The sequence below is a fragment of the Oncorhynchus keta genome, chromosome 6 (assembly GCF_023373465.1).
Source record: "Oncorhynchus keta strain PuntledgeMale-10-30-2019 chromosome 6, Oket_V2, whole genome shotgun sequence".
Taxonomy (NCBI): domain Eukaryota; kingdom Metazoa; phylum Chordata; class Actinopteri; order Salmoniformes; family Salmonidae; genus Oncorhynchus; species Oncorhynchus keta.
In genome coordinates, this window is record NC_068426.1 from 32,493,043 (window position 1) to 32,518,691 (window position 25,649).

General features: G+C 41.4%; 1 protein-coding gene across 1 annotated transcript in view; it reads right to left on the reverse strand.

The window, feature by feature from the left end:
• The window catches only part of LOC118385566 (laminin subunit gamma-3), a 244,519-nt gene that overhangs the window by 145,696 nt on the left and 73,174 nt on the right, over positions 1–25,649 (reverse strand). Inside the window, exons 3-4 of the mRNA XM_052521317.1 lie at positions 4,425–4,555; positions 2,086–2,252 (exon numbers count right to left, since the gene is read on the reverse strand). Coding sequence (XP_052377277.1) covers positions 2,086–2,252; positions 4,425–4,555 — 298 coding nt within the window. The remainder of the gene's footprint in view (positions 1–2,085; positions 2,253–4,424; positions 4,556–25,649) is intronic.

Below are 25,649 nucleotides of genomic sequence, written 5' to 3' on the forward strand. Positions count from 1 at the left end.
ACCTTATGGAACAATGGGGACTGTGAAGAGACACACACAGGCACAGACACACATACACATGATAAGACCTGCACTCTACAAACAGGTACACATGGATGTTGTGTTGCATGTGATAGTGGAGTAGCGCTATAAAATACTCCCTTCAATACAAAAGCAATTAAAGTACCTTTTCCATGTTTCTTCATTAGATTAGCTCTTTTAGAAAGAGGAGAGTCGATGTGATGTTTTCTTATTTATCTGTATAGTTTTTTTAAAGCTAAAATGGTGTATTGGGGTAAAGTGTAATATTTAAAATGGTATATTTAATTGCCTCAATGTTACTGAACCCCAGGAAGAGTAGCTGCTGCCTTGGCGAAACAAAACAGTCATGGTCACCTGCAGGTTTTGTCTAGTTTCCTGGGTTGTTCTAGTTCCCGGGTTGTTCCCGGGTTGTTCGGTGAAAAATCTGTAAATCTACAACTCTAGCTACCTTAAATTCCTGCTGCACCACCAGTTATGGGGACATAATGGAGATTGGCAAGAATACATTTCTGCATTGCTAAAAGTTACATTGCTAAAAGTTGCAGTAAAAATAAGTCAATATATGCAACATTTTGCAAGGTTTTATTTCTATAAAATGGCAGTATGCTGCTGTATTCTTATTCCATTTAGTGTAAAAAAAAAAAAAGATAATTTGTACTGTGACAACTCTTGGGCTTTAAAATGGGATTTTGAACTCATAGCCTCTTGGTCAATCATAGCCTCTCTATCAATCAGACAAGTAATGCTGCAGTGTAGCTACACCAAAAGCTTAGTGAGTGTTAGAAATATGTCTACAGACTTGAGGGCAAGAACTTAACATCCACTTAAAAACGAGCAGCGCTCAAGGACACTTGACATTCTTTGAGGATTTGAACTAGGATTTGAACCTCTTGGCTGGGAGTGCCTCACTGTTTCTGCAATGCCACCAAGTTCACGCTTGTATGTATATATACACTGTATATAGAAACAAATGGGTATGGTTAGGGAACAGTGTTGCTACCTTAGACACAAATAGGTCAAAGGTACACCTCACAGGTACACACATGTTCTCACATGGTGCCTTTTCGGTGTAACGTGACATTTTTCTGCCTAATATTGTCTGTAGAATGTAAGGATCATCACTGCACTTTGATAGGTTGGGGAAATGTACTCGTGGGGCTCATTAGCATATTTCGGGCCTTGGTCAAATAGAAAGCTGAGATCCAAAAGCTGAGATCAAGTGTAGGAATACAGGTAAAATCAGCTACTGACACTGATATGGTGGTGTAGCAGGAAGCATGTAATGCTGCAAATCAAGTGGTTGTGAGTTCAAATCCCATCTATGGACATTTTGAATAATTACTGTATAAATAAACATACACAATGTAGTCACGTGTGTGAAAATACATACATTTGAAACACTGGATGTTCACATCACTGTGTGTGTATCATTGACAATGCATTTTTGTTTGCAGGGCATCACCTGTGAAATCTAATGCGAACGTTTGTGAATGGTTATGTGATCACGTGAAACTTCATGTGAAATATCATCACATATGAAGTGTTCCAAAAACACATGGTTTCACAGGATTTCACATGTCAAAATCCACATCATCTAAACATGTGGAAATGTCACGTGTGAAATCGTGTGATTTTCCACATGTGAAATCATGTAGTTTTGCCATATGGGTGTATGGATATTGTGTTTGCAAACATTAATAAACAGTTTCAACATTTCTTACATGCTGTGTTGCATTATTCAAGTGTGTTACCTTCGGTGCAACGTGAGTTGGGAGCTAACAATGCAACCCAGACAGCTCTAGCAATGAATGAGTCAGTTGAGCAGGCACTTTGCTCTTCACTCTATTAAAAGGGGCTGCGCTGATATACATACTTGATCCTCTCAATCATGTGAGACACATTTGACTGAAGTATTGACTGTAACAAAACGTCTAGTACAGAAGCATTAAAAAAAAAAATCTAATAATAATGAAACACTGAAGCTCCGGTATACCGTGCAATATTAGTCCTCACTAACTATAACCCCCCTCCCCAAGGGTGACTTAATACATCTCCAGTACTCACTCATACACTGGTTGGCAGAGTCTCCGGTGGCCCTGGCCCATGGCCTGTCCTGATAGAACGGGTGACACTTCTGGCAGTCCACCCCGGCCGTGTGATGCTGGCAGTCACACACCAGAGCCCCCTGCTCGTCCAACACACACTCACTGCCATGGCCATTACACTTACACCTGCGGGATAAAGATGGAGAGGTGCGTGGGCACAATAATATACACACACTTGTGTGGACGCACGCGCATGCACTGAGGACACACGCACGCACTGTTGCACGCTTGCCTGCACACACACACACACACTGGGGGAAATTAATAGAGAATAGGACAGGGTTGTGGAGAATAGGTGTAAAATGAGAAGATTTTTGCACTGTGAGGACTTGTCACTTCCCATTACCTTCACTCAGAGGCAGATACATCGCCTGGGATACGGTGGAGATTTTATCCCCTTCAGTGACTACTGCTCTGCGCTGTTCAACTCCCCTGTGTGATCAACTCTCGTCTGCACAAGCTGTCCCTAAGCATAAACAACTACATATCAGCCACTGTGTGTGTGTGTGTGTGTGTGTGTGTGTGTGTGTGTGTGTGTGTGTGTGTGTGTGTGTGTGTGTGTGTGTGTGTGTGTGTGTGTGTGTGTGTGTGTGTGTGTGTGTGTGTGTGTGTGTGTGTGTGTGTGTGTGCGTGTGCGTGATTGTGTGTGTGCGTTCTTATGCTATACCTTCCTTTCCAACCAGTCGAGAAAATACCATTTCCTGTGACTAGAAGACACGATTTATCCAAGGTGATTTAATGATCAAGAATGTATTGCTAATAGCTGTTGTCTCAGGCACTATCTTTATAGTGTCTGATTCTCCTTATCGTCATTGGTTCTGTTGAGTGCTTATCTGCGTCCCGAATGGTGACCCTATGCCCTATAATATAGTGCAATACTTTTGACTAGAGCCCTATGGGTCCTGGTAAAAAGTAATGCATGAAATAGGGAGTAGGATTCCATTTGGAACTCATCCTCTGTCATTGGTTCTGTAGAGGGTCTTTCTGTGAGGGGGGACTCAACATCGCGTCTGTCCCTGTCAGATTTAGCCAGCTGTCCCAGATCTAGACACTTTATGCTAACGGCTTTGAATCAGTTATTTCTGTTTCTGTTGTTGTTGTTGTTGTTGTTGTGACAAGGAAGTTGTGAGCCAGGAAGTGAAAAGTGCCCCCAACCACCAAATCAGATGTCTCTACTAGCAGACGACCACAATAATGAATATGGCACAGATATGGATCAAATAGCAGCTCAGTACAGCTCAGTTCTGAATCATTTCTTTTTACTATATTTAGTTATTATATTCCACTAGTTGACCATTAAAGCCAGCACATTAACGTACCCTGGCACTTATTGTGTCCATTCATAACATTCAGTGTGAGAATTGTGCTAGCACTGCTATGGCCAATCCAATGAGCTAGGCTAAGTATGCTACACTAACCAAACAAGTGGTCAGGTTGCCCCTCGCCATTCCCTCAGGTGTCATGGTGACATTGTTGGGTCATTTGTCAGATTGTCACGCCTCTCTGTGATCATAACCATTTATGACAGGTGTCAGATCCTGTTGAAGCAGTGGGTGAAGGCTTCATCTCAATTACTTAATAACATCCGTGTTATCCTGCCGTGACTATGGACATCCTGTCTGTTCTGCCTTCCTCCTGTTGTCCCTTCTCATTACTGTGAGGAATAAGCCCAGGGACCAGCAGATATGGGGCCGGGTTTTCAGTTTTGGAATGATTTCAAATAGTATTTGAACCCAGGTCTAGGGACCAGGGGCAGAGCAGGGACAGAAACAGAAAAGTTGACAGGAAGAGAGGCGAATTTTGTGGCTATGTTTCTATGTTTCTATATTTCTATGTATTTTCTGTCCAGGACCACGCAGGGCTTGCGTTGAGACTGTTTATCATGTAAACAGGATACAGAGAGGGAGGAAATGTGCAGCGGACGTTCGCCATATGTGTTTTATTATCTATCAAGGGGCCACGCTGGGTTGTTGTTTTATAGTTGAGTCTGCCTGAGAAAGAAGCAAACAAAACAAACATAAATCAAAACTACACAGCAAATATGCTCTTCCTCCTTCTCTTTCTTGCTATTTCTTGCTCTCCTTCTCCCTCTTTCTCTTTTTTTCCCTCTTTTTTTTTTTGGCTAATGTCGAGTTCTAGCAGTGACCACAATCCCCGGTAGACTGAGACAGAGAATGAAGTAGAGGAGAGTGAAGGAAAGGCGTGATCGTTTTGTCTCTCTTCGAAGTTTTCGGAGGGAGTATCCACGGCGACAGCCAAAGGCCTCTGAGGACCAATCAGGTGTCAGGCGTGTGTTACCTGGCTCCCACAGAGAAATCAGAGATGGCGTAGAAGTAGGATCGCAGCACCTTGGCGTCCTTGAAGAACTCGTCTCCGAAAGTGTTGAGCCTGTCCAGAGAGATCAGCAGGTCGGTGGCTGTCACCCACTCCTATATAGAGAGAGACAGAGAGAAGGAGAGGGGGATGAGAAAGAGACTTTGGAGGGATGTGGCTGTCACCTACTACAGAGACGAAAGGGGCATGAGGAGGAGGCGATAAAGGGGTTGGAGGAAGGTAATGGATTGAGATGGAGAAAATAGGAAAGGTAAAAGACAGATTCAGGTAAGGTCAGAAGGTGGAGGAAGGAAGAGAAAGGGGGGGGGATAGAGAAGGATAGATAGTGCATGGTAGCGAAGAGAGACAAGCCATGGAGATGTAAAGAGGGGTAGAGTAAGGTGTGAAAGAAAGAAAATGAGAAATATTGAGATATAAGAGAAATAAATAAATACGAGATCGAGGCTAAATAGAGAGGAAATCGGCGGTGGAGATAGAGATCACATAAGTTAGAGAGGAGACTTGGCACAGCACTCTCAGACTCTCAGACAGTATAATGTTTTGCAGCACACACCAAAACCATAGCATCCCTGATACAATGAATTCACAGTGGATGAGATGAAATTGGAACAGTTAACTAGAACAAAATGAGAGAAGGGGGAAGAAAAGAGAGAAGTGAGAGGAAAGAGAGTCGAAAAGACAAACAGCAGGGTACGAGAAAGAAAACATGAAATTCACACGTGAACACGTGAACAACATGTGACAACATGTGAACACATGTGAAAGAGAACCTGATCTCATGTGAAATTAATGTGAAATAAATGTGACAACATGGGAATGCAAAAATTCAACATGTGATACCGTGAAACTACAAGTGACATTTTAGCACCTGAAAACTCAGTTGTCAAATGTCATTTAGAATATTTTACTCTGAAAGACATAATTGACATTAAATACAATTAAACAGTAATTGTCTCCTGCAGGTTTTGTTTAGTTCCCGGTTTGTTCCAGTTACGGTGAAAATATGGTTAATCAACAACTAGTTACTGCATTTTACAGCTAAATTCAGGTGTTAATGTTAAAGAATAGTATGCTGATTACTTAACACTCAACCTCTCTTGGGATTTGAACTCACAATCTCTTGGCTGCTAGCTACCTGAAGTTCCTGTTGCACAATGGAGATAAGCAAGAATGCATTAAATATATACAACAGAAATATAAACAAGAACTTGGTGTTATTTCTAGAAGATGACAGTATGCTGGTGTATTCTGATTTCAATTAATGTACTTTAAAAAAACATGTGCACTGTGACAACTCTTGGCACTCATCATTAAATGGGATTTGAATTCATAAACTCTTGGTCGCTAGCAACCGGAAATGTGCAGCAACACTACCAGATCTGTGAGAGTGAAAGAGATATCGCTACAGGCTTATTAGCAAGAATGCATTTCTGCACTTTGCTAAAAGCTGCCCAGAATCAAGTAAATAATTGTCCAATTATCACCACCAACATAAAACTAGCAGTGCCCAAGGACACTTGATTTAGAGTATACATTAATTAGTTGAACGTGTGACCTCTTGGTTGAGAGTGCATCAATGTTTCTGCTGTGTCACCAGGTTCATACTCAATAGTACTATTTAAATAATATACTTCAAATACGAGATGTATTTTTTCTAGTATATTTGAAGTATACTATGAATATACTATAATTACACTTCAACACACTTTGCTTAACACACTCTGCTTGTGAGTGATCAAGTACACTATAAGTACCTTGCAAAAGTATTCATACCACTTGTATTTCTTCCAGTTTTATTGTGTTAAAAAGTGGGATTAAAATAGATTTAATTGTCATTTGTTATCAACAATGAACTCAAAATACTATGTAATGTCAAAGTAAAAAATAAATAATACAAATTAGATAACTTAAACATAGTCATTGAATAAGTATTCAGTCCCTTTGTTTAGGCAAGCCTACAGTGCCTTGCGAAAGTATTCGGCCCCCTTGAACTTTGCGACCTTTTGCCACATTTCAGGCTTCAAACATAAAGATATTAAACTGTATTTTTTGTGAAGAATCAACAACAAGTGTGTCACGCCCTGGTTGTAGTATTTTGTGTTTTTCTTCATGTATTTGGTCAGGCCAGGGTGTGACATGGGTTTTTGTATGTGGTGTGTAGATAGTGGGATTGTAGCTTCGTGGGGTGTTCTAGGTTAGTCTATGGCTGTCTGAAGTGGTTCTCAATCAGAGGCTGGTGTTTATCTTTGTCTCTGATTGGGAGCCATATTTAGGCAGCCATATTCTTTGGTTGTATTGTGGGTGATTGTCATGAGTGTCTTGATGTCCTTGTGCTGTGTTAGTTGACCCAAGTATAGGCTGTTTTCGGTTTTCGTTTCGTTTATTGTTTTGTAGTGTTTGTGTTTATTCGTGTTTACGTTGTGTGATTAAACATGGATCGCAATATACACACTGCAGTTTGGTCCGACTCTCCTTCACCACATGAAAACCGTGAAAAAAGTGGGACACAATCATGAATGGAACGACATTTATTGGATATTTCAAACTTTTTTAACAAATCAAAAACTGAAAAATTGGGCGTGCAAAATTATTCAGGTCTGGACTTTGACTTGGCCATTCTAACACCTGGATATGTTTATTTTTGAACCATTCCATTGTAGATTTTGCTTTATGTTTTGGATCATTGTCTTGTTGGAAGACAAATCTCCGTCCCAGTCTCAGGTCTTTTGCAGACTCCAGGTTTTCTTCCAGAATGGTCCTGTATTTGGCTCCATCCATCTTCCCATCAATTTTAACCATCTTCCCTGTCCCTGCTGAAGAAAAGCAGGCCCAAACCACGATGCTGCCATCACCATGTTTGACAGTGGGGATGGTGTGTTCAGGGTGATGAGCTGTGTTGCTTTTACGCCAAACATAACGTTTTGCATTGTTGCCAAAAAGTTCAATTTTGGTTTCATCTGACCAGAGCACCTTCTTCCACATGTTTGGTGTGTTTCCCAGGTGGTTTGTGGCAAACTTTAAACAACACTTTTTATGGATATCTTTAAGAAATGGCTTTCTTCTTGCCACTCTTCCATAAAGGCCAGATTTGTGCAATATACGACTGATTGTTGTCCTATGGACAGAGTGTCCCACCTCAGCTGTAGATCTCTGTAGTTCATCCAGAGTGATCATGGGCCTCTTGGCTGCATCTCTGATCAGTCTTCTCCTTGTATGAGCTGAAAGTTTAGAGGGACGGCCAGGTCTTGGTAGATTTGCAGTGGTCTGATACTCCTTCCATTTCAATATTATCGCTTGCACAGTGCTCCTTGGGATGTTTAAAGCTTGGGAAATCTTTTTGTATCCAAATCCGGCTTTAAACTTCTTCACAACAGTATCTCGGACCTGCCTGGTGTGTTGCTTGTTCTTCATGATGCTCTCTGCGGTTTTAACGGACCTCTGAGACTATCACAGTGCAGGTGCATTTATACGGAGACTTGATTACACACAGGTGGATTGTATTTATCATCATTAGTCATTTAGGTCAACATTGGATCATTCAGAGATCCTCACTGAACTTCTGGAGAGAGTTTGCTGCACTGAAAGTAAAGGGGCTGAATAATTTTGCACGCCCAATTTTTCAGTTTTTGATTTGTTAAAAAAGTTTGAAATATCCAATAAATGTCGTTCCACTTCATGATTGTGTCCCACTTGTTGTTGATTCTTCACAAAAAAATACAGTTTTATATCTTTATGTTTGAAGCCTGAAATGTGGCAAAAGGTCGCAAAGTTCAAGGGGGCCGAATACTTTCGCAAGGCACTGTAAATTAGTTCAGGAGTAAAATTTGGCTTAACACATCAGATAATATGTTGTTTGGACTCTGTGTGAAGTAATAGGGGTTGACATAAATGTTTTTATGACTAACCCTTCCTCTGTCCCCCATACAACACCTCGAAGGTCCCTCAGTTAAGTATTGAATTTCAAGCACAGATTCAACTTCAAATACCAGGGAGCCTTTTGAAAGCCTTTTAAAAGGGCAATGATTGATAGATCTGTAACAATATCAAATCAGAATGTAAGATCTCTTTTAAGCATGGTCAAGTTAATAATTATACTGTGAATTATGTATTAAACCACCCAAACATATCAAAGATACATTTGTCCTTCTGAACTGAGCTAAAGGACAGGCATGAAACTGCTCAGGGATGATACCATGAGGCCATTTGTGATTGTAAAACAGTTACAGAGTTCAATAGCTGTGATGGGAGAAAACTGAGAATGGATCAACAGCATTTTAGTGACTCTACAATACTGATTTAAATAACAGAGTGAAAGGAATAATACAAATATACAGAATACAAATATTCCAAAACATACCTTTTCGATGCAACAAGGATCTAAAGTAATTACATCACAGCTGAGGAACATGGTTCCTGGAGGTATCATTTATCATATCTCAAGAAAATATACTTAATGATGTACACGTTCAAAAAAATATAATTAACTTAAATGTCCACAAAATGTGTTCACGTGTGTGTTTAAAGTATACTTTCAAAAACGCATGTGCACAAAAATGCAAGTATTACCCAGCATCCTTTTCTGCAGCTGAAGCTTTCATTTATAATATGATATTGTTCTTCATATTTAGCTTACTCAAATGTTTTGATGTTCATTTTCAAAATGAATAATGTTATACTTTTAATTACACATTACAAATGGCACAATGTGAACAACTAAAGTGTGAAATGCCAATGGTGCACAGTTCTCAACAGTGTTACTTCTAAATTGCTGCTCAAGCTGTATACTTAAATTATTTTTCACCTCGGGGATTCAAACTGAAATAAAATGGACATTAAATATATTTAATATTGTTCCATTTAGATAATTTAAAATAAACGTAAAGTACGTTAATGATGTATGATGGAGGCTTATTCAAATATATATATTTTTATGCTTAGGGCAGCATACTATGTGTAAAGGTTTGTATGAACATAACAAGATTCAAACAACTGAGACAAACGTAACAGGTTCCACAGACATGTGACTAAGAGAAATGGTATAATAGGGGGCAGGTTCCCAGACATATCTGGGGGGAATGGCCCTAGCCCTCACCCTCTGATCCAACAGGTCCCAGACATGCTCAATGGGGTTGAGATCCAGGCTCTTCGCTGGCTATGGCAGAACACTGACATTCCTGTCTTGCAAGAAATCACACACAGAATGAGCAGTATGGCTGGTGGCATTGTCATGTTGGAGGGTCATGTGAGGATGAGCCTGCAGGAAGGGTACCACATTAGGGAGGAGGATGTCTTCCTTGAAATGCACAGCGTTGAGATTACCTACAATTACAACAAGCTCAATCTGATGATGCTGTGACACACCGCCCCAGACCATGACGGACCCTCCACATCAATCCCGCTCCAGAGTACAGGCCTCAATGTAACGGCCATTCCTTTGACAATAAACGCAAAACCGACTCACCCCTGGTGAGACAAAACCACGACTCGTCAGTGAAGATAACTTTTTGCCAGTCCTGTCTGGTCCAGCGACGGTGGGTATGGGCAAAGTTGTTGCCGGTGATGCCTATTGAGGACCTGCCTTACAACAGGCCTACAAGCCCTTAGCCCAGCCTCTCTCAGCCTATTGCGGACCGTCTGAGCACTGATGGAGGGATTGTACGTTCCTGGTGTAACTCAGGCAGTTGTTGTTGCCATCCTGTGCCTGGCCCGCAGGTGTAATGTTTGGATGTATCAATCCTGTGCAGGAGTCTTTACATGTGGTCTGCTACTGCGTGGATGATCAGCTGTCCATCCTGTCTCCCTGTAGCACTGTCTTAGGTGTCTCACAGTACAGACATAGCAATTTATTGCCCAGGCCACATCTGCAGTTGTAATGCCTCCTTGCAGCATGCTAAGGCACGTTCGTGCAGATGAGCAGGGACCCTGGGAATCTTTCCTTTTGTGCTTTTCAGAGTCAGTAGAAAGGCCTCTTTAGTGTCCTAAGTTTTCATAACTGTGTCCTTAATTTTCTACCATCTGTAAGCTGTTCCACAGGTGCATGTTCATTAATTGTTTATGGTTCATTGAACAAGCATGGGAAACAGTGTTTAAACCCTTTATAATGAAGAACTGTGAAGTTATTTGGATTTTCACAAATTATCTTTGAAAGACAGGCTCTTGGAAAAGGGATGTTTCTTTTCTGAATTTATAACAATGGCAACCTATCAAAACATTACAGGTGTGGCTTTCAGCTAGCTGTTTTTGGTCCCCCTTGAGAAGGAATGTCACCCCAAATCATCTACAGATCTCAGATTGAGCCAGTGGAATGAACTCCAGTGATTGACTTGTAATTTTTGTTGTTGAAGAATTGGTGTTCCTCGATAGGGACATTTTGAGATATATGTTAGAAGAAGTACGATATTATCATAAGAAGACACATACTTGTAATATGGAGGAGGAATGAAGTAAAAAAGAGAGGTGGAGGAAGTTAAAAGTTAAGGGTGGTGGTTTGAATTCCTTAGCCAACTAGGTGAAAAATCTGCCGATGTGCACTTGAGTAAGTCACTTAAACTTAATTGCTCCTGTAAGTCTCTCTGGAAAAGAATGTCTGCTAATTGACTTAAATGTAAAAATCTAGGAAAATAAGAAGGTTTGTGGAAGCAGAATGGTAGAAAGTCTAAGCAGAGTGAGTGGTTTGCCGGATCAAGGTCTGGAGGAGAAATGGAAGTGAGTGAAGCAAGCGCTTCGTGGCAAACGAATTAGGACAAGAGATGTGACTTGTTTTGCTCTCAAGAAAAGAGTGCCATTGAAAGGAGTGATTCTCGGTGTTTGTGATGCTTGTGCGACGCAGACAGGGTAGCGTGAGTGGTGAAACAGAAGAGTCATTGTCTGTTCTTTTGAGTTTTGATGTTGAGTCTGCCCGACAAAGTGATTTTAGGATATTTCAGTTATCCCATATGAGCTTATGTGCCAAATGGGCATGTGGCGGCAATGTGTAGGAGAGAGGTTCCTAGGTTCGAGAAGTGTGCAGAAGGGCAGGAGACAAAGGAATGTGTAGTATTGGGGATAGAAGCGACATGTTAATTGTTGACCTGATGTAGGACTATAGGTTTAAATAGATGAGTGGGGAGGTGGGTTTTTAATGTGTGTCGGTTGTTTGTAGATTTATTTTCCTTTTCTTCAACAAAGTGTAAGGGAGTTATACTCCATTCTAGCTGGTGGCCGTAATGCAACATTTTATTGGATTCCAACCAGGACAAAAAAATCCAGTGAAGTGCTGGAGGTGTAAAGTCCAACATACTCTAGGTTTTTCCTCCTCTCTTGTACAAGATTGATACATTAAGGTCACTGTTTTTGTTGGTATATATATATTTTTTTATTTCACCTTTATTGAACCATGTAAGCCAGTTGAGAACAAGTTCTCATTTACAACTGCGACCTGGCCAAGATAAAGCAAAGAAGTGCGACACAAACAACACGTGATAAACAAACGTACATTCAATGACGCAATAGAAACATCTAAATACAGTGGGTGCAAATGTAGTAAGGTGAGGGAGATAAGTCAACAAATATGCCATAGTGGCAAAATAATGACAATTTAGCAATTAAACACTGGAGTGATAGCTGTGCAGAAGATGAATGTGCAAGTTGAGATATTTGGGTGCAAAGGAGCAAAAAATACATAACAATATGGTGATGGGGTAGTTGGGTGGGCTATTTGCAGATGGGCTGTGTACAGGTGCAATGATTGGTAAGCTGCTCTGACAGCTGATGCTTAAAGCTAGTGAGGGAGATATAAGACTCCAGCTTCAGTGATTTTTGCAAATCGTTCCAGTCATTGGCAGCAGAGAACTGGAAGGAAAGGCATTGACGAGTTGGCTTTGGGGATGACCAGTGAAATAAAGCTCCTGGAGCGCTTGCTACGGATGTGTGCTGCTATGGTGACCAGTGAGCTTAGAAAAGGCGGGACTTTACCTAGCAAAGACTTGTAGATGACCTGGAGCCAGTGGGTTTGGCGACGAATATGAAGTGAGGGCCAAGAAACGAGAGCATACAGGTCGCAGTTGTGGGTAGTATGTGTGTGATAGACTTCATCCACTTTGCTGAGTAGAGTGTTGGAGGCTATTTTGTAAATGACATCACCAAAGTCAAGAATCGGTAGGATAGTCAGTTTTACGAGGGTATGTGTGGCAGGATGAGTGAAGGATGCTTTGGTGCGAAATAGGAAGCCGATTCTAGATTTAATTTTGGATTGGAGATGCTTAATGTGAGTCTGGAAGAAGAGTTTACCAGAGTCTAACCAGACACCTAGGTATTTGTAGTTGTCCACATATTCTAAGTCAGAACCGTCCAGAGTAGTGATGCTTGACGGGCGGGCGGGTGCAGGCAGCGATCGGTTGAAGAGCATACATTTAGTTTGACTAGCATTTAAGAGCAGTTAGAAGCCATGGATGGAGTGTTGTATGGCATTGAAACTCTTCTGGAGGTTTGTTAACACAGTGTCCAAAGAAGGGCCAGAAGTATACAGAATGGTGTCGTCAGCGTAGAGGTGTTAAAGGCTTGTTAAAGGCAACATAAGTTCATGTGATACCAAAGAACCGAATGATATTTCATTTATGGCAAGTCACCATGTAATTGTTATGCTCACTTTCCAACCAGACCATCAGGTCAGTGAGTGTGATGGATTAGCTACAGTAAATTACTGTGAAGTTTACAATTACACACTTGTGGTGAAATCCTGCATGGGGCCTTCACCGTGCATGGCCACTTTAAGAGCGCAGTCAGAAAGGAGGAAATAAAGATAGCTCTTCCGGCTCTCTGGGAGATAGCTCTCGGTTGGCACGGCAGTTTGATTGTGCTTGCAATGCTGCAGAAGTCTTGTTTAGTTTCAGCGTGCTTAGTTGTAAAGTGTTTAATTAGATCATCAGTGTACCGCTCTAGTTCGTGGTTGTTATCTTTTGGCACTGCACCGGTTATTGATTGCATGGATTAGTAGCAACATTGTTGCGAAGCTTTGACGCAAACCATCAGACGGACAGATAGTGCAACTGCACGCCTGAAGTCAACAGCTAAGATATCTCTCACTCACTGACTGACCTGCCAGAAGTACATTGTAGTTAAAAGGGAGGTTGCTCGGAAGTTTGTGGTGTATTGTTATTTGAATTGTATCGAGGTGGTGTGGTACTAATGACGTGGCCGAGAAGATTTTGAACATTTTAAGGCCTTTGTAATAATACAGATGATTGCAAATCTTCTAAAATGTTGAAGGTTATTTCTTTTTGTAAATTGCTTCTATTTAGTTGCCATTTAATTTACTCTGACATTATTATTATTGTATGAGGTATTATTGGTGGGTTTACACCTCTTATCTTTTCTCTCCACTGGCTATCTGGCAAACAGGCAACACTCTATCTAGGCAGTCTCTTCTGCTGGTGTGTGTGTGTGTGTGTGTGTGTGTGTGTGTGTGTGTGTGTGTGTGTGTGTGTGTGTGTGTGTGTGTGTGTGTGTGTGTGTGTGTGTGTGTGTGTGTGTGTGTGTGTGTGTGTGTGTGTGTGTGTGTGTGTGTGTGTGTGTCTGTGTGTGTCTGGTAGTGGTACTCTCTCTAACTCTTTTCGGCAGGGTTAATACCTGCCCAGTGCCCGAACAAAATCTTACCCCTCTTTACCCCTCTCTAACAATACCGCTACACACTTGTAACTAATTGACAGTAAGTTACTGAAATTTAAACATGAACTTCCTGTGTACCAGATGCCATTAAGCTACTGGAAAATGCACAGTAACCTTTAAACAGTACAGTTCTCAATTATCACAAGTTCTCCAACTGTATCGTCTATCTTCCCTGAGTACCGACTTCTCCCACATGTTGACCTACCTACGAAGGGAATTACCTCGAAAACAGCATTTTCGGCAGTTAAATGTAACAACAAACCATTATTTACAAAAAAGCATTCTAGTAATGTGTTTTTAACTTTATAATTTGTTAACAAGTATGATAGCTTCACTTTTGGTGTATGTTTGATGCAGCTTTTGTTGGCAATTATTCAATTTCCCAATGATTTCAAAGCACCTGAATGCATCCAACTGGTATTTACAACTTCACAACAGGTAAATTCTTACCTCCCACATGGTTACGAACGCAGCTCTATATGTAATGTATTGGGTAGAAAAATGTACCATTATACTAGATCATCTGCACATGTACCCTAACGACCAGTACCATGTGAGGTCCTACGTGTACCTCTGAAGATACCTTTGACTGTTTTGTACCACAATGTACGTTAACTGTACTCTTTTTTTTTTGAGTGTGTACAAAACATGTTCTTTCCATGACATAGACTGACCAGGTGAAAGCTATGATCCATTATTTATGTCACCTGTTAAATCTACTTCAATCACAGTAGATGAAGGGGAGTAGACAAGTTAAAGTTTTTAAGCTTTGAGACAATTGAGACATGAATTGTGTGTGTGTCACTCAGGGTGAATGAGAAAGACAAAAAGTTTGTCTTTGAACGGGGTATAGTAGCAGGTGCCAGGTGCACTGGTTTGAGTGTGTCAAAAGTTGCAACGCTGCTAGGTTTTTCACGCTCAACAGTTTCCTGTATGTATCAAGAATGGTCCACCACCCAAAAGACATACAGCCAACTTGACACAACTGTGGGAAGCATTGGAGTCAACATGGCCCAGTATCCCTGTGGAATGCTTTCGACAGCTTGTAGAATCCTTGCCCCGACACTGAAGCTGTTCTGAGGGCAAAAAGGGGTACTACTCAATACTAGGAAGGTGTCGCAAATTTTGCATGTTTTTGCTAACAAATAACCATCTGGTGCAATGTTGAGACATTAATGTACTCCGGAACGAACGGTTGCAAGGTAAAAATCCCGAGAGCATTTATGCATACTTAATGCTTGATTTGATCAGATCCAAGCTAGTGGACACTGGCATGGCGGTTGTGTTAGAGCTTTCAAATCCACAAATGTCTCCCAGCATTATCTCTGAAGCGGAAATTTCTATTGGCAGCCAGAGCTGCGTTAAGAGAAATCCCATGCAGGCTTGTTTACAAGTTGTATCACTGGAATGTGATATGTAATCTACACCTTAATAAGGCTGATAGAAATCCTCATTATTTTATTTGAATAATTTCACAGCTATAACGCAGTAACACCTCTAACACATGTACACCCCCGACAATGCCAAAATACATGTTTATCCTTAATCTGATTTTTAAAATTTAAATTTAACCTTTTTAACCAGGCAAGTCAGTTAAGAACACATTCTTAATTTCAATGACGGCCTGGGAACACAGCCTGGGAACAGTGGGTTAACTGGGCAGAACGACAGATTTGTACCTTGTCAGCTCGGGGTTTGAACTCGCAACCTTCCGGTTACTTGTCCAACGCTCTAACCACTAGGCTACATTGCCACCCCGATTGAATCTAGGCCTAAATGTCAAGAGTCCCTGAGCACTGCTACTTTTCAGCTGGTGTTGTCAGATAATCGCACAGTTATTGACTTCATCCTGGGCAAATTTTAGCATAGTGCAGAATTATTTTTACTCTTTATTTTCGGTGTACTTCCTGAATACATTTTGTTTTATAGTCACTGACAAAATACAGTTCCGCTGTAGAAACACATTAAGTTATTCCCACTATTTTCACAGCAACTCAGTATCCGATAACTTTCAATAAAATGACAGGACTTTTTTCAAGGTATCTTATAAGGTTAAATACAATTGCAAGTGAGGCATTTGCAGGATGTGCAGCAAGTTCATTTGCAGGATGGGCCAAAAGGTACCCAAGCGCAATGCGACTGACAGTAAATATGTAGCAAAACACTAATACAGTTACTGTTACTAATACAGTTACTGTTACTCCTATTACTGTGTAAATGTACGGTAAAATGACTATATAAAGTACCACAAAATGAACAGCAATGTCTAACAGTGTAGTTTCATGTTATCACATGTTGAAGCACAATTTGTGGAAAATCACTTGATTTCACATGTGCAAAACGGGTTTTTGGAAAATTAAACACATCGCATGTTTTTAAATGTGCAACTTCATGTTATTACTGTTCAGCTAAAAAAAGAACCCTCCAGAGATTTTAACTGACAACTTCTGTCACAACCTGATCTGCTTTACCTGTCTTTGTGATTGTCTCCAGCCATCTCCAGGTGTCACCTGTTTTCCTCATTAGTCCCTGGGTACTTATTCTGGTACTCTCTGCTTGTGTGTTTGTCAAGTCAACCAGTGTGGTTTTCCCGGTCTCCTGCTTTTGCTAGTCCTCCCGGTTGTGACCCTTGCCTGTCTTGACTTTGAACCCGCCTGCCTGATGATTCTACCTACCCTGACCTCGAGCCTGCCTGCCACTCTGCACCTTCTGGACTCTGACCTGATTTTGCTATTTTGCCTGTCCACAACCATTTTCTTGCCTACTCCTTGGATTATAATAAATATCAAAGACTCATGCCATCTGCATCTGGGTCTCGCCTTGTGCCCTTAACTTCTGGGTGTCAGGTGCACTGATCATTCTGCTGCGCCTCAAAGTCTGGCACATTCCTTTAAACATTCATTACCTATAATATATCTCTGGGTGATTTTATCCGGTCCCCCAAGTTTTCTGTGCAAAAATTAATAATTATTATTAATAATTATAATTATTAATGTTTGACAGACTGCAAAACACCAGCAAAAAAGCTATGAGTGATTTTTTATTTCTTTTGGAATTCTGTTTCAAAGTATTCCTACGCATCATAGAGAGATGAACACCTTTCTAATATTTGTCGTGACATGGTGTTCCACAGCTCAAGAAAAGAATCGGCCCGCGGCTGAATCTAGTTTATTATGCCTGCTGTATGATATTGCTACTTTTTCATGTAGTCAGCCAACTACATAGTGAAAACTTGAGTGTAACAGCTCTTGATTGGTTGAAGAAACAAGTAGAAATATGTTAGATTTCTCTATTGCAAGATAGAAACGTAGTGAAAAGACAAATAATAGTACATTAAACACACATAAAGTACATAAAACACACACATACATTCATGCTTACAAACCCATCACAACTGCTTCTTCCCAGGGGTGTCATGCACCCCAAAGATCTGAGGGGCACAACGTATGTGAAGATAATTGGAGATTTTTGAATTTTTCGAAAGCCTGAAACAGCCTTTTCCAACACTCTAGAGCCATAATCATTATGCTTAAACATATCTCCCTTGTCTGTATCTTGGTGGTTCTTGTTTTTAAAATGAACTAATTATGCTTCTCTGAATCGCTGCTAAAATCTGGGTAAAAGTTTGAAAGGAATGTTTTATTGAGTAAATTAGTTATTACATTAGTTATTGCTTGCTTTTCTAAAGTATTTTCTAAAACTTGATTGATAGCCAGAAATGGCTTCCTGGTAGCGACAATGGGGAGGACAAGTATTTGATACACTGCCGATTTTGTAGGTTTTCCTACTTACAAAGCATGTAGAGGTCTGTAATTTTTATCATAGGTACACCTCAACTGTGAGAGGTGGAATCTAAAACAAAAATCTAGAAAATCACATTGTATGATTTTTAAGTAATTCATTTGCATTTTATTGCATGACATAAGTATTTGATACATCAGAAAAGCAGAACCTAATATTTGGTACAGAAACCTTTGTTTGCAATTACAGAGATCATACGTTTCCTGTAGTTCTTGACCAGTTTACACACACTGCATCAGGGATTTTGTCCCACTCCTCCATACAGACCTTCTCCAGATCCTTCAGGTTTTGGGGCTGTCGCTGGGCAATACAGACTTTCAATCCCCCCCAAGATTTTCTTTTGGGTTCGGGTCTGGAGACTGGCTAAGCCACTCCAGGAACTTGTCGGAGCCACTCCTTAGTTGCCCTGGCTGTGTGTTTCGGGTTGTTGTCATGCTGGAAGACCCAGCCATGACCCATCTTCAATGCTCTTACTGAAGGAAGGAGGTTGTTGGCCAAGATCTCACGATACATGGCCCCATCCATCCTCCCTTCAATACGGTGCAGTCGTCCTGTCCCCTTTGCAGAAAAGCATCCCTAAAGAATGATGTTTCCACCTCCATGCTTCACGGTTGGGATGGTGTTCTTGGGGTTGTACTCATCCTTCTTCTTCCTCCAAACACGGCGAGTGGTGTCTAGACTAGAAAGCTCTATTTTTGTCTCATCAGACCACATGACCTTCTCCCATTCCTCCTCTGGATCATCCAGATGGTCATTGGCAAAATTCAGACGGGCCTGGACATGCGCTGACATGAGCAGAGGAACCTTGCGTGCGCTGCAGGATTTTAATCCATGACGGCGTAGTGTTACTAATGGTTTTCTTTGAGACTGTGGTCCCAGCTCTCTTCAGGTCATTGACCAGGTCCTGCCGTGTAGTTCTGGGCTGATCCCTCACCGTCCTCATGATCATTTGTGTATTCAATACTTGTTCTCCCCACTGTAGTTATGAGGTTGGGAGATCGGGAACCTATCTGGGCTAGCTAATGCCAACTTCCTAAAATTGCTAAGTGTCTACTACTTTTACAGAGAAAAAAAATGAAGACCCCCCCCCCACACACACATACACACTATATGTACAGTATGTATATGTTTAAACAGGACAAATCTAAGGGGGCACGTGACCCTGTACCCCTATGGGCATGAGACCTCTGCTGCTACCAGACTTTTATTTACTATTGCTAATACCGCATAATTAAAACATTTGCCCCCAAATCCCCTCTTCCCTGATACATCTGTGAGTATTGTACTAAATAGTGCCTTCCTGTATTATACTTATGCTAAAATGATTTTTCTATTCTACTGAGCCATTTACTTTATAGTCATATTCTTATCTTTTATCATTTCTTATTGTTGCATTGTCAAGAAGGAACCTGCAAGTAAGCATTTTGTTGGACGGCGTATACCATGTGTATCCTGTACAGAATACTAATTCAACTTTAAACTAAACTGTACATTATTTGGAGCACTTAATATAAAATGTATCCTAAACTTGTCCTCTCGAGTTAGTCTTCCTCCCCCCCAACTACTATATTTGTGTGCTCATCACCGTGTTTATAAAGTACTACGCCAGTAAACATGTACCCACTCTTAACCTTTCAAAGGGCTGCCTCAGAGAAGAAGACTATTTTTCTAATCAGGCTGTCTATAAAGTCTCATTTGTGTGTAGTTCTAAGATTCCGGGACGCCCCCTGTGAGATAGTGAGCAGTCAATCACTTGAAGTTGGAGAGTCAAAGGGTCAAGGACCCTGTTTGGAACATCTGGTGGGAATGTGGAACCCCTGTGTTCCTGGACCCCTTTAACCCCCAGAAACAGTAGGGACTCCTGGATTTTGGTGATTTCTGTGGGTCAATAGGATCAGACTTGGATCAGACCTGGGTCAGACACATGGTAGCACTATGGATGGGTACTAATGCCTGGAGCTGGATCAGATGTTCAGAACCAGGTCAACATAACAGGGAATGGAGCTGAGAATTAGACCAAAACAGTACTGGAAAGCGGTCATTTGTAAGACACTACATGACCAAAAGTGGACAAACAGCTCATCAAACATCTCATTCCAAAATCATGGGCATTAATATGGAGTTGGTCCTCCTTTTCCTGCTATAACAGCCTCCACTCTTCTGGGAAGGCTTTCTACAAGATGTTGGCACATTGCAGCGGGGACATGCTTCCATTCAGCCACAAGAGCATTGGTGAGGTCGGGCACTGATGTTGGATGATTACGGCTTGCAGTCAATCCCAAAGGTGATCGATTGGATTGAGGTCAAGGCTCTGTGCAGGCCAGTCAAGTTCTTCCACACTGATCTTGACAAACCATTTCTATATGGACCTCACTTTATGCTCGTGACATTGTCATGCTGAAACAAAAAAGGGCCTTCCCCAAACTGTTGCCACAATGTTGGCAATACAGAATTGTCTAGAATGTCATTGTATGCTGTGATCTTAAGATTTCATTGGGGCAAGTAGTGTTCTCCTGGCATCTGCCAGACCCAGATTTGTCAGTCGGACTGCCAGATGGTGAAGCGTGAGTCATCACTCCAGAGAATGCATTTTCACTGCTCCAGAGTCCATCGGTGGCAAGTTTTACACCCCTCCAGCCGACGCTTGGCATTGTGTACGGTGATCTTAGGCTTGTGTGCGGCTGCTCGACCATGGAAACCCATTTCATGAAGCTCCCGAGTGACAGTTCTTGTGCTGACATTGCTTTCAGAGGCAATTTGGAACTCCGGTAATGAGTGTTGCAACCGAGGACAAGCGATTTTACGCGCTACCCAGTTCACCACTCAGCGGTCCCATTCTGTGAGCTTGTGTGGCCTATCACTTCACGGTTGAGCCATTGTTGCTGCTAGACATTTCCACTTCACAATAACAGCACTTACAGTTGACCAGAGCAGCTCTAGCAGGGCAGAAATTGACTGACTTGTTGGAAAGGTGGGATCTTATGATGGTGCAACGCTAAAAGTCACTGAGCGCTTCATTAAGGTCATTCTACTGCCAATGTTTGTCTTTTGAGATTGCATGGCTGTTGTGTGCTCGATTTTATACACTTGTCAGCAACGGGTGTGGCTGAAATAGCAGAATCCACTGATTTGACGGGGTGTCCACATACGTTTGTATATATAATGTATGTGAACAACATCCTTTGTAAAGATAATATGGTTAATCAATAGCAGTCTCCTGTATTCTCACTGTCTTGCTACTGTATTATATCTCTGTCCCCTCATTTTCCCCTGGCCATACATTCACACCTTGCCTTTCCTTTTCTCCACCATTCATTCTGCTACCTTCTTTCTTTCAATCCCCCCCGCCCCTCTCTCTCTCTCTCTCTCTCTCTCTCTCTCTCTCTCTCTCTCTCTCTCTCTCTCTCTCTCTCTCTCTCCTTCCTTAGTCTCCTCAGGGAGCCCTTGAGGAGTCTGTGTGTTTGTGTGCTGGTGCACGGTGCAGATTGGAGTGGAGTGGAGCTGATAGGCTACTGTTATGGGGCCTGCTTATCGACTTCGGCCCTGCTTGACATAGCTCCGCTCCTGCTAATGGGGTTTGGACGCTGCCGAACGACCCAGTGCCCAGGGGCTGTCGGAGGAAGCATACGCTCATTCTTCACATGCTCCCGCCTGCCCGCCGTTCCCGGTACCATCATAAATGCAGAAAACACGAGTTTGGGGGGGGCAGTGAATGATTACAGGAGAGAGTTTATTCTCATTCAGGTTAGGAAGGGAATGATGGGAAACCCAACCGATAACTTCTCTCTGTACGCTCACGCGCTCTTTTTTGCTCCCTGCCTCTACAGCAAGTGTTTGGGAGACAAAACTTTTTCCCCTCACTTTGTCATGAGTTTGAGAACCGCTTGGTGCTGTATCACAGAGACAAATCATTGCAGTGCTGCCAAACCGAATAATCTGATTGGTCGATGCGTCCAGCTTCGGCACCAAATCTATAATGATGTCATCACACTGCAGTCACTTCATGACATGTGATCAATTCTGACAAATGATCAATAGCCAATAACAGGCGATCTTACCTGGTAAAATAAGGTTTCAATAAAAAATTCTGTCATCCATCCACCATTATTGCTGTTAAATATAGCCCCACATCTCCAGACGCGAAAGGTAAAGAACAGAAGGAAGGGAGAGGAGACACTTTTGTCTTAGATCAAGGATGATTCAGATGCTCCCAAGCCCCACAATGTCTTATTTATACTTGTTTTTCTCTCTTTCTCTCTTCTTTCCTCTCTCTCTCTCTCTCTCTGTCTAAAATCTGCAGTGTGAGACATGTAGTTTTATGAGTAAGCTTCACATAGCTTCACGTAGCTTCACATGTTGATGGGGTATGCTAATGTTTATATCTCTCAGTACTCCCATGATATGGACACGACTTGTTACAATCGTTTGTTTTGTTCATTCTTTAAAAAATCAGGATGTGTCCTTATGAGTAGGAGTTATTTAAAGCATTTCTGCCGTGTTCATTGTTCATAATATATTTGATATATTTCATGATATATATTTTTTACATTCCAAAAACAAACTTATACATATGAACAACACGCATAATGACTACATGTAGGCCATCATAGTAAATAGGAATTTGTTCTAAAAAACCTCAAGTATCCACCTCTTTAAAAAAAATGTTTTGCCTAAAATGACATACCCAAATCTAACTGCCTATAGCTCAGGACCTGAAGCAAGGATATGCATTTTCTTGTTACCATTTGAAAGGAAACACTTTGAGAAATGTGGAAATGTGAAATTAATGTAGGAGAATATAAAACATTAGATCTAGTAAAAGATAATAAAAAGAAAAAAAAACATTTTTTTTAATTTTTTGTATTGAACCAAATCTGTTCAAAATGTTGTATCAAGAATGCCCAAATGTGCCTAATTGGTTTATTCATACATTTTCAAGTTCATAACTGCACACTCTCCTCAAACAATGGCATGGTATTCTTTCACTCTAATAGCTACTGGAAATTGGACAGTGCAGTTAAATTAACGAGAATTTAAGCTTTCTGCACATTTCAGATATGTCAATGTCCTCCTCATGCTAATCACATTAGTCTACATTAGCTCAACCGTCCCGCGGGGACGACGACGACGACGACACACACACCAGTCCTGTAGAGGTTAAACAACAATATAGGCATAAGGATATGGGTGTGTGAGCATACAGGGTCTGGGCAGATGAGATGTCATTTATGTATTATTTAACCTTTATTTAACTAGGCAAGTCAGTTAACACTTGCCCTATAATTGTACCAATTTGATTTTCCCAGTCTCCCATGCTATTGCAGTAATTTAAAAATAAATCTTATGATTTTTCCATTGTGTCAATGTTGGCAGATTGATTGACTTCCAAGTTTTTAGTATACATTTTTTTCAGCACAACGTCAGACTCATGCTTTAAGTGTAAAACGAATAATAACTCAACAATTCAAGCTCTCTGGAATGCTATAACGACTGGAAGTTGTGGGCGGAGCTAGAAACTTGTCTGTCAGACGTATCACAATGGAAACTTACTTTTAATCTGCCTGTCTGCATATGTCAAAACATGGCATAAGGGGGCGTAGTGAGATACCCGATGGGCTGCATAATCATTTTCTAATCACTCAACCACATTTTTAGCTGTCCATGATGCTCATAAAGTTGAGCTGCAAATAGGCTCATTCTTTTCATTCATCTGATTCTGGTGGTATTTACCATGGTTGTGTGAGGCAAATCAGACGTGGGCCTAAACATCACTTACAGCACTGAAAGGAAGTATTTTCTGTAAGGTTAATTAGAAATCTGTTTAAAAGCTAATTTAACTGGGACGTCCTGTTCTGGCAACAGGTCACAAATCTTGCTGCTGTGATGGCACACTGTGGTATTTCACCAAAGTTCATCAAAATTTGGTTTGTTTTCAAAGTGTAGTCAAAAAGTAGTCTACAGTACTACTGACAAGAGATGCACTATAGGTGTACCTACCATAGGAGTCCCATCAAAGCCTACCATTGACGATGTACAGTCATGGCCAAAAGTTTTGAGAATGACACAAATATTAATTTTCACCAAGGTTGCTGCTTCAGTGTCTTTAGATATCCTTGTCAGATGTTACTATGGATTACTGAAGTATAATTACAAGTATTTCATAAGTGTCAAAGGCTTTTATTGACAATTACATGAAGTTGATACAAAGAGTCAATATTTGAAGTGTTGACCCTTCTTTTTCAAGACCTCTGCAATCCGCCCTGGCATGCCGTCAATTACCTTCTGGGCCACATCCTGACTGATGTTAGCCCATTCTTGCATAATCAATGCTTGGAATTGGTCAGAATATGTGGGTTTTTGTTTGTCCACCCGCCTCTTGAGGATTGACCACAAGTTCTCAACGGGATTCAGGTCTGGGGAGTTTCCAATGGACCCAAAATATTGATGTTTTGTTCCCCGAGCCACTAAGTTATCACTTTTGGCTTATGGAAAGGTGCTCCATCATGCTGGAAAAGGCATTGTTCGTCACCAAACTGTTCCTGGATGGTTGGGAGAAGTTGCTGTTGGAGGATGTGTTGGTACCATTCTTTATTCATGGCTGTGTTCTTAATGTTCTCAGGCAAAATTGTGAGTGAGCCCACTCCCTTGGCTGAGAAGCAACCTCACGCATGAATGGTCTCAGAATGATTTACTGTTGGCATGACACAGGACTGATGGTAGCGCTCACCTTGTCTTCTCCGGACAAATTTTTTTTCCGGATGCCCCAAACAATCGGAAAGGGGATTCATTAGAGAAAATGATTTGACCCCAGTCCTCAGCAGTTCAATCTCTGTACCTTTTGCAGAATATCAGTCTGGCCCTGATGTTTTTCCTGGAGAGAAGTGGTTTCTTTACTGCCCTTCTTGACACCAGGCCATCCTCCAAAAGTCTTTGCCTCACTGCGTGCAGATGCACTCTCACCTGCCTGCAGTCATTCCTGAGCAAGCTCTGTACTGGTGGTGCCCCGATCCAGCAGCTGAATCAACTTTAGGAGATGGTCCTGGCGCTTGCTGGACTTTCTTTGGGTGCCCTGAAGTCTTCTTCACAACAATTGAACCGCTCTCCTTGAAGTTTTTGACGATCCGATAAATGGTTAATTTAGGTGCAATCTTACTGGCAGCAATCAGTGATGTCAACTTAGCAATTATGTTGCAAGATTTAGCAACTTTTCAGACTACTCTGGCAACTTTCTTTTCAAACAGCACCTAGCATCAAATTGAGCTACTTTTAAAAATGTATTTTGAACTTTTAGCAACTTTTGAAAAGGGACTCAAATGCTAAAATGCACGCATTTTCCCTCTAAATGACACAAACATGTTTTTCTCTGTCACACACTCAGTCACAAGACACGTGCCTGGCTGCAGAAGTGCATTGTGAGTGACGTCAATAGCAGGAAGGAGTGGGAGTCTGTACCTGAACAAATATTTTTCGCTGAGATGGCCAGTCAATTTGAGTAATGTTTTGTGTATTCTACGTAATGACGCAGTTTTACGCTATCACGCAATGACATCACAATGTCATTTAGCAACTTTTAGCAACAAATCAAACTGCCTCTGGCAACTTACCCTGAACATTTGATGGCAACACCGGCAGCAATATCCTTGCCTGTGACACCCTTTTTGTGCATTGCAATGATGACGGCACGTGTTTCCTTGCAGGTAACCATGGTTGACAGAGGATGAACAATGATTCCACGCACCACCC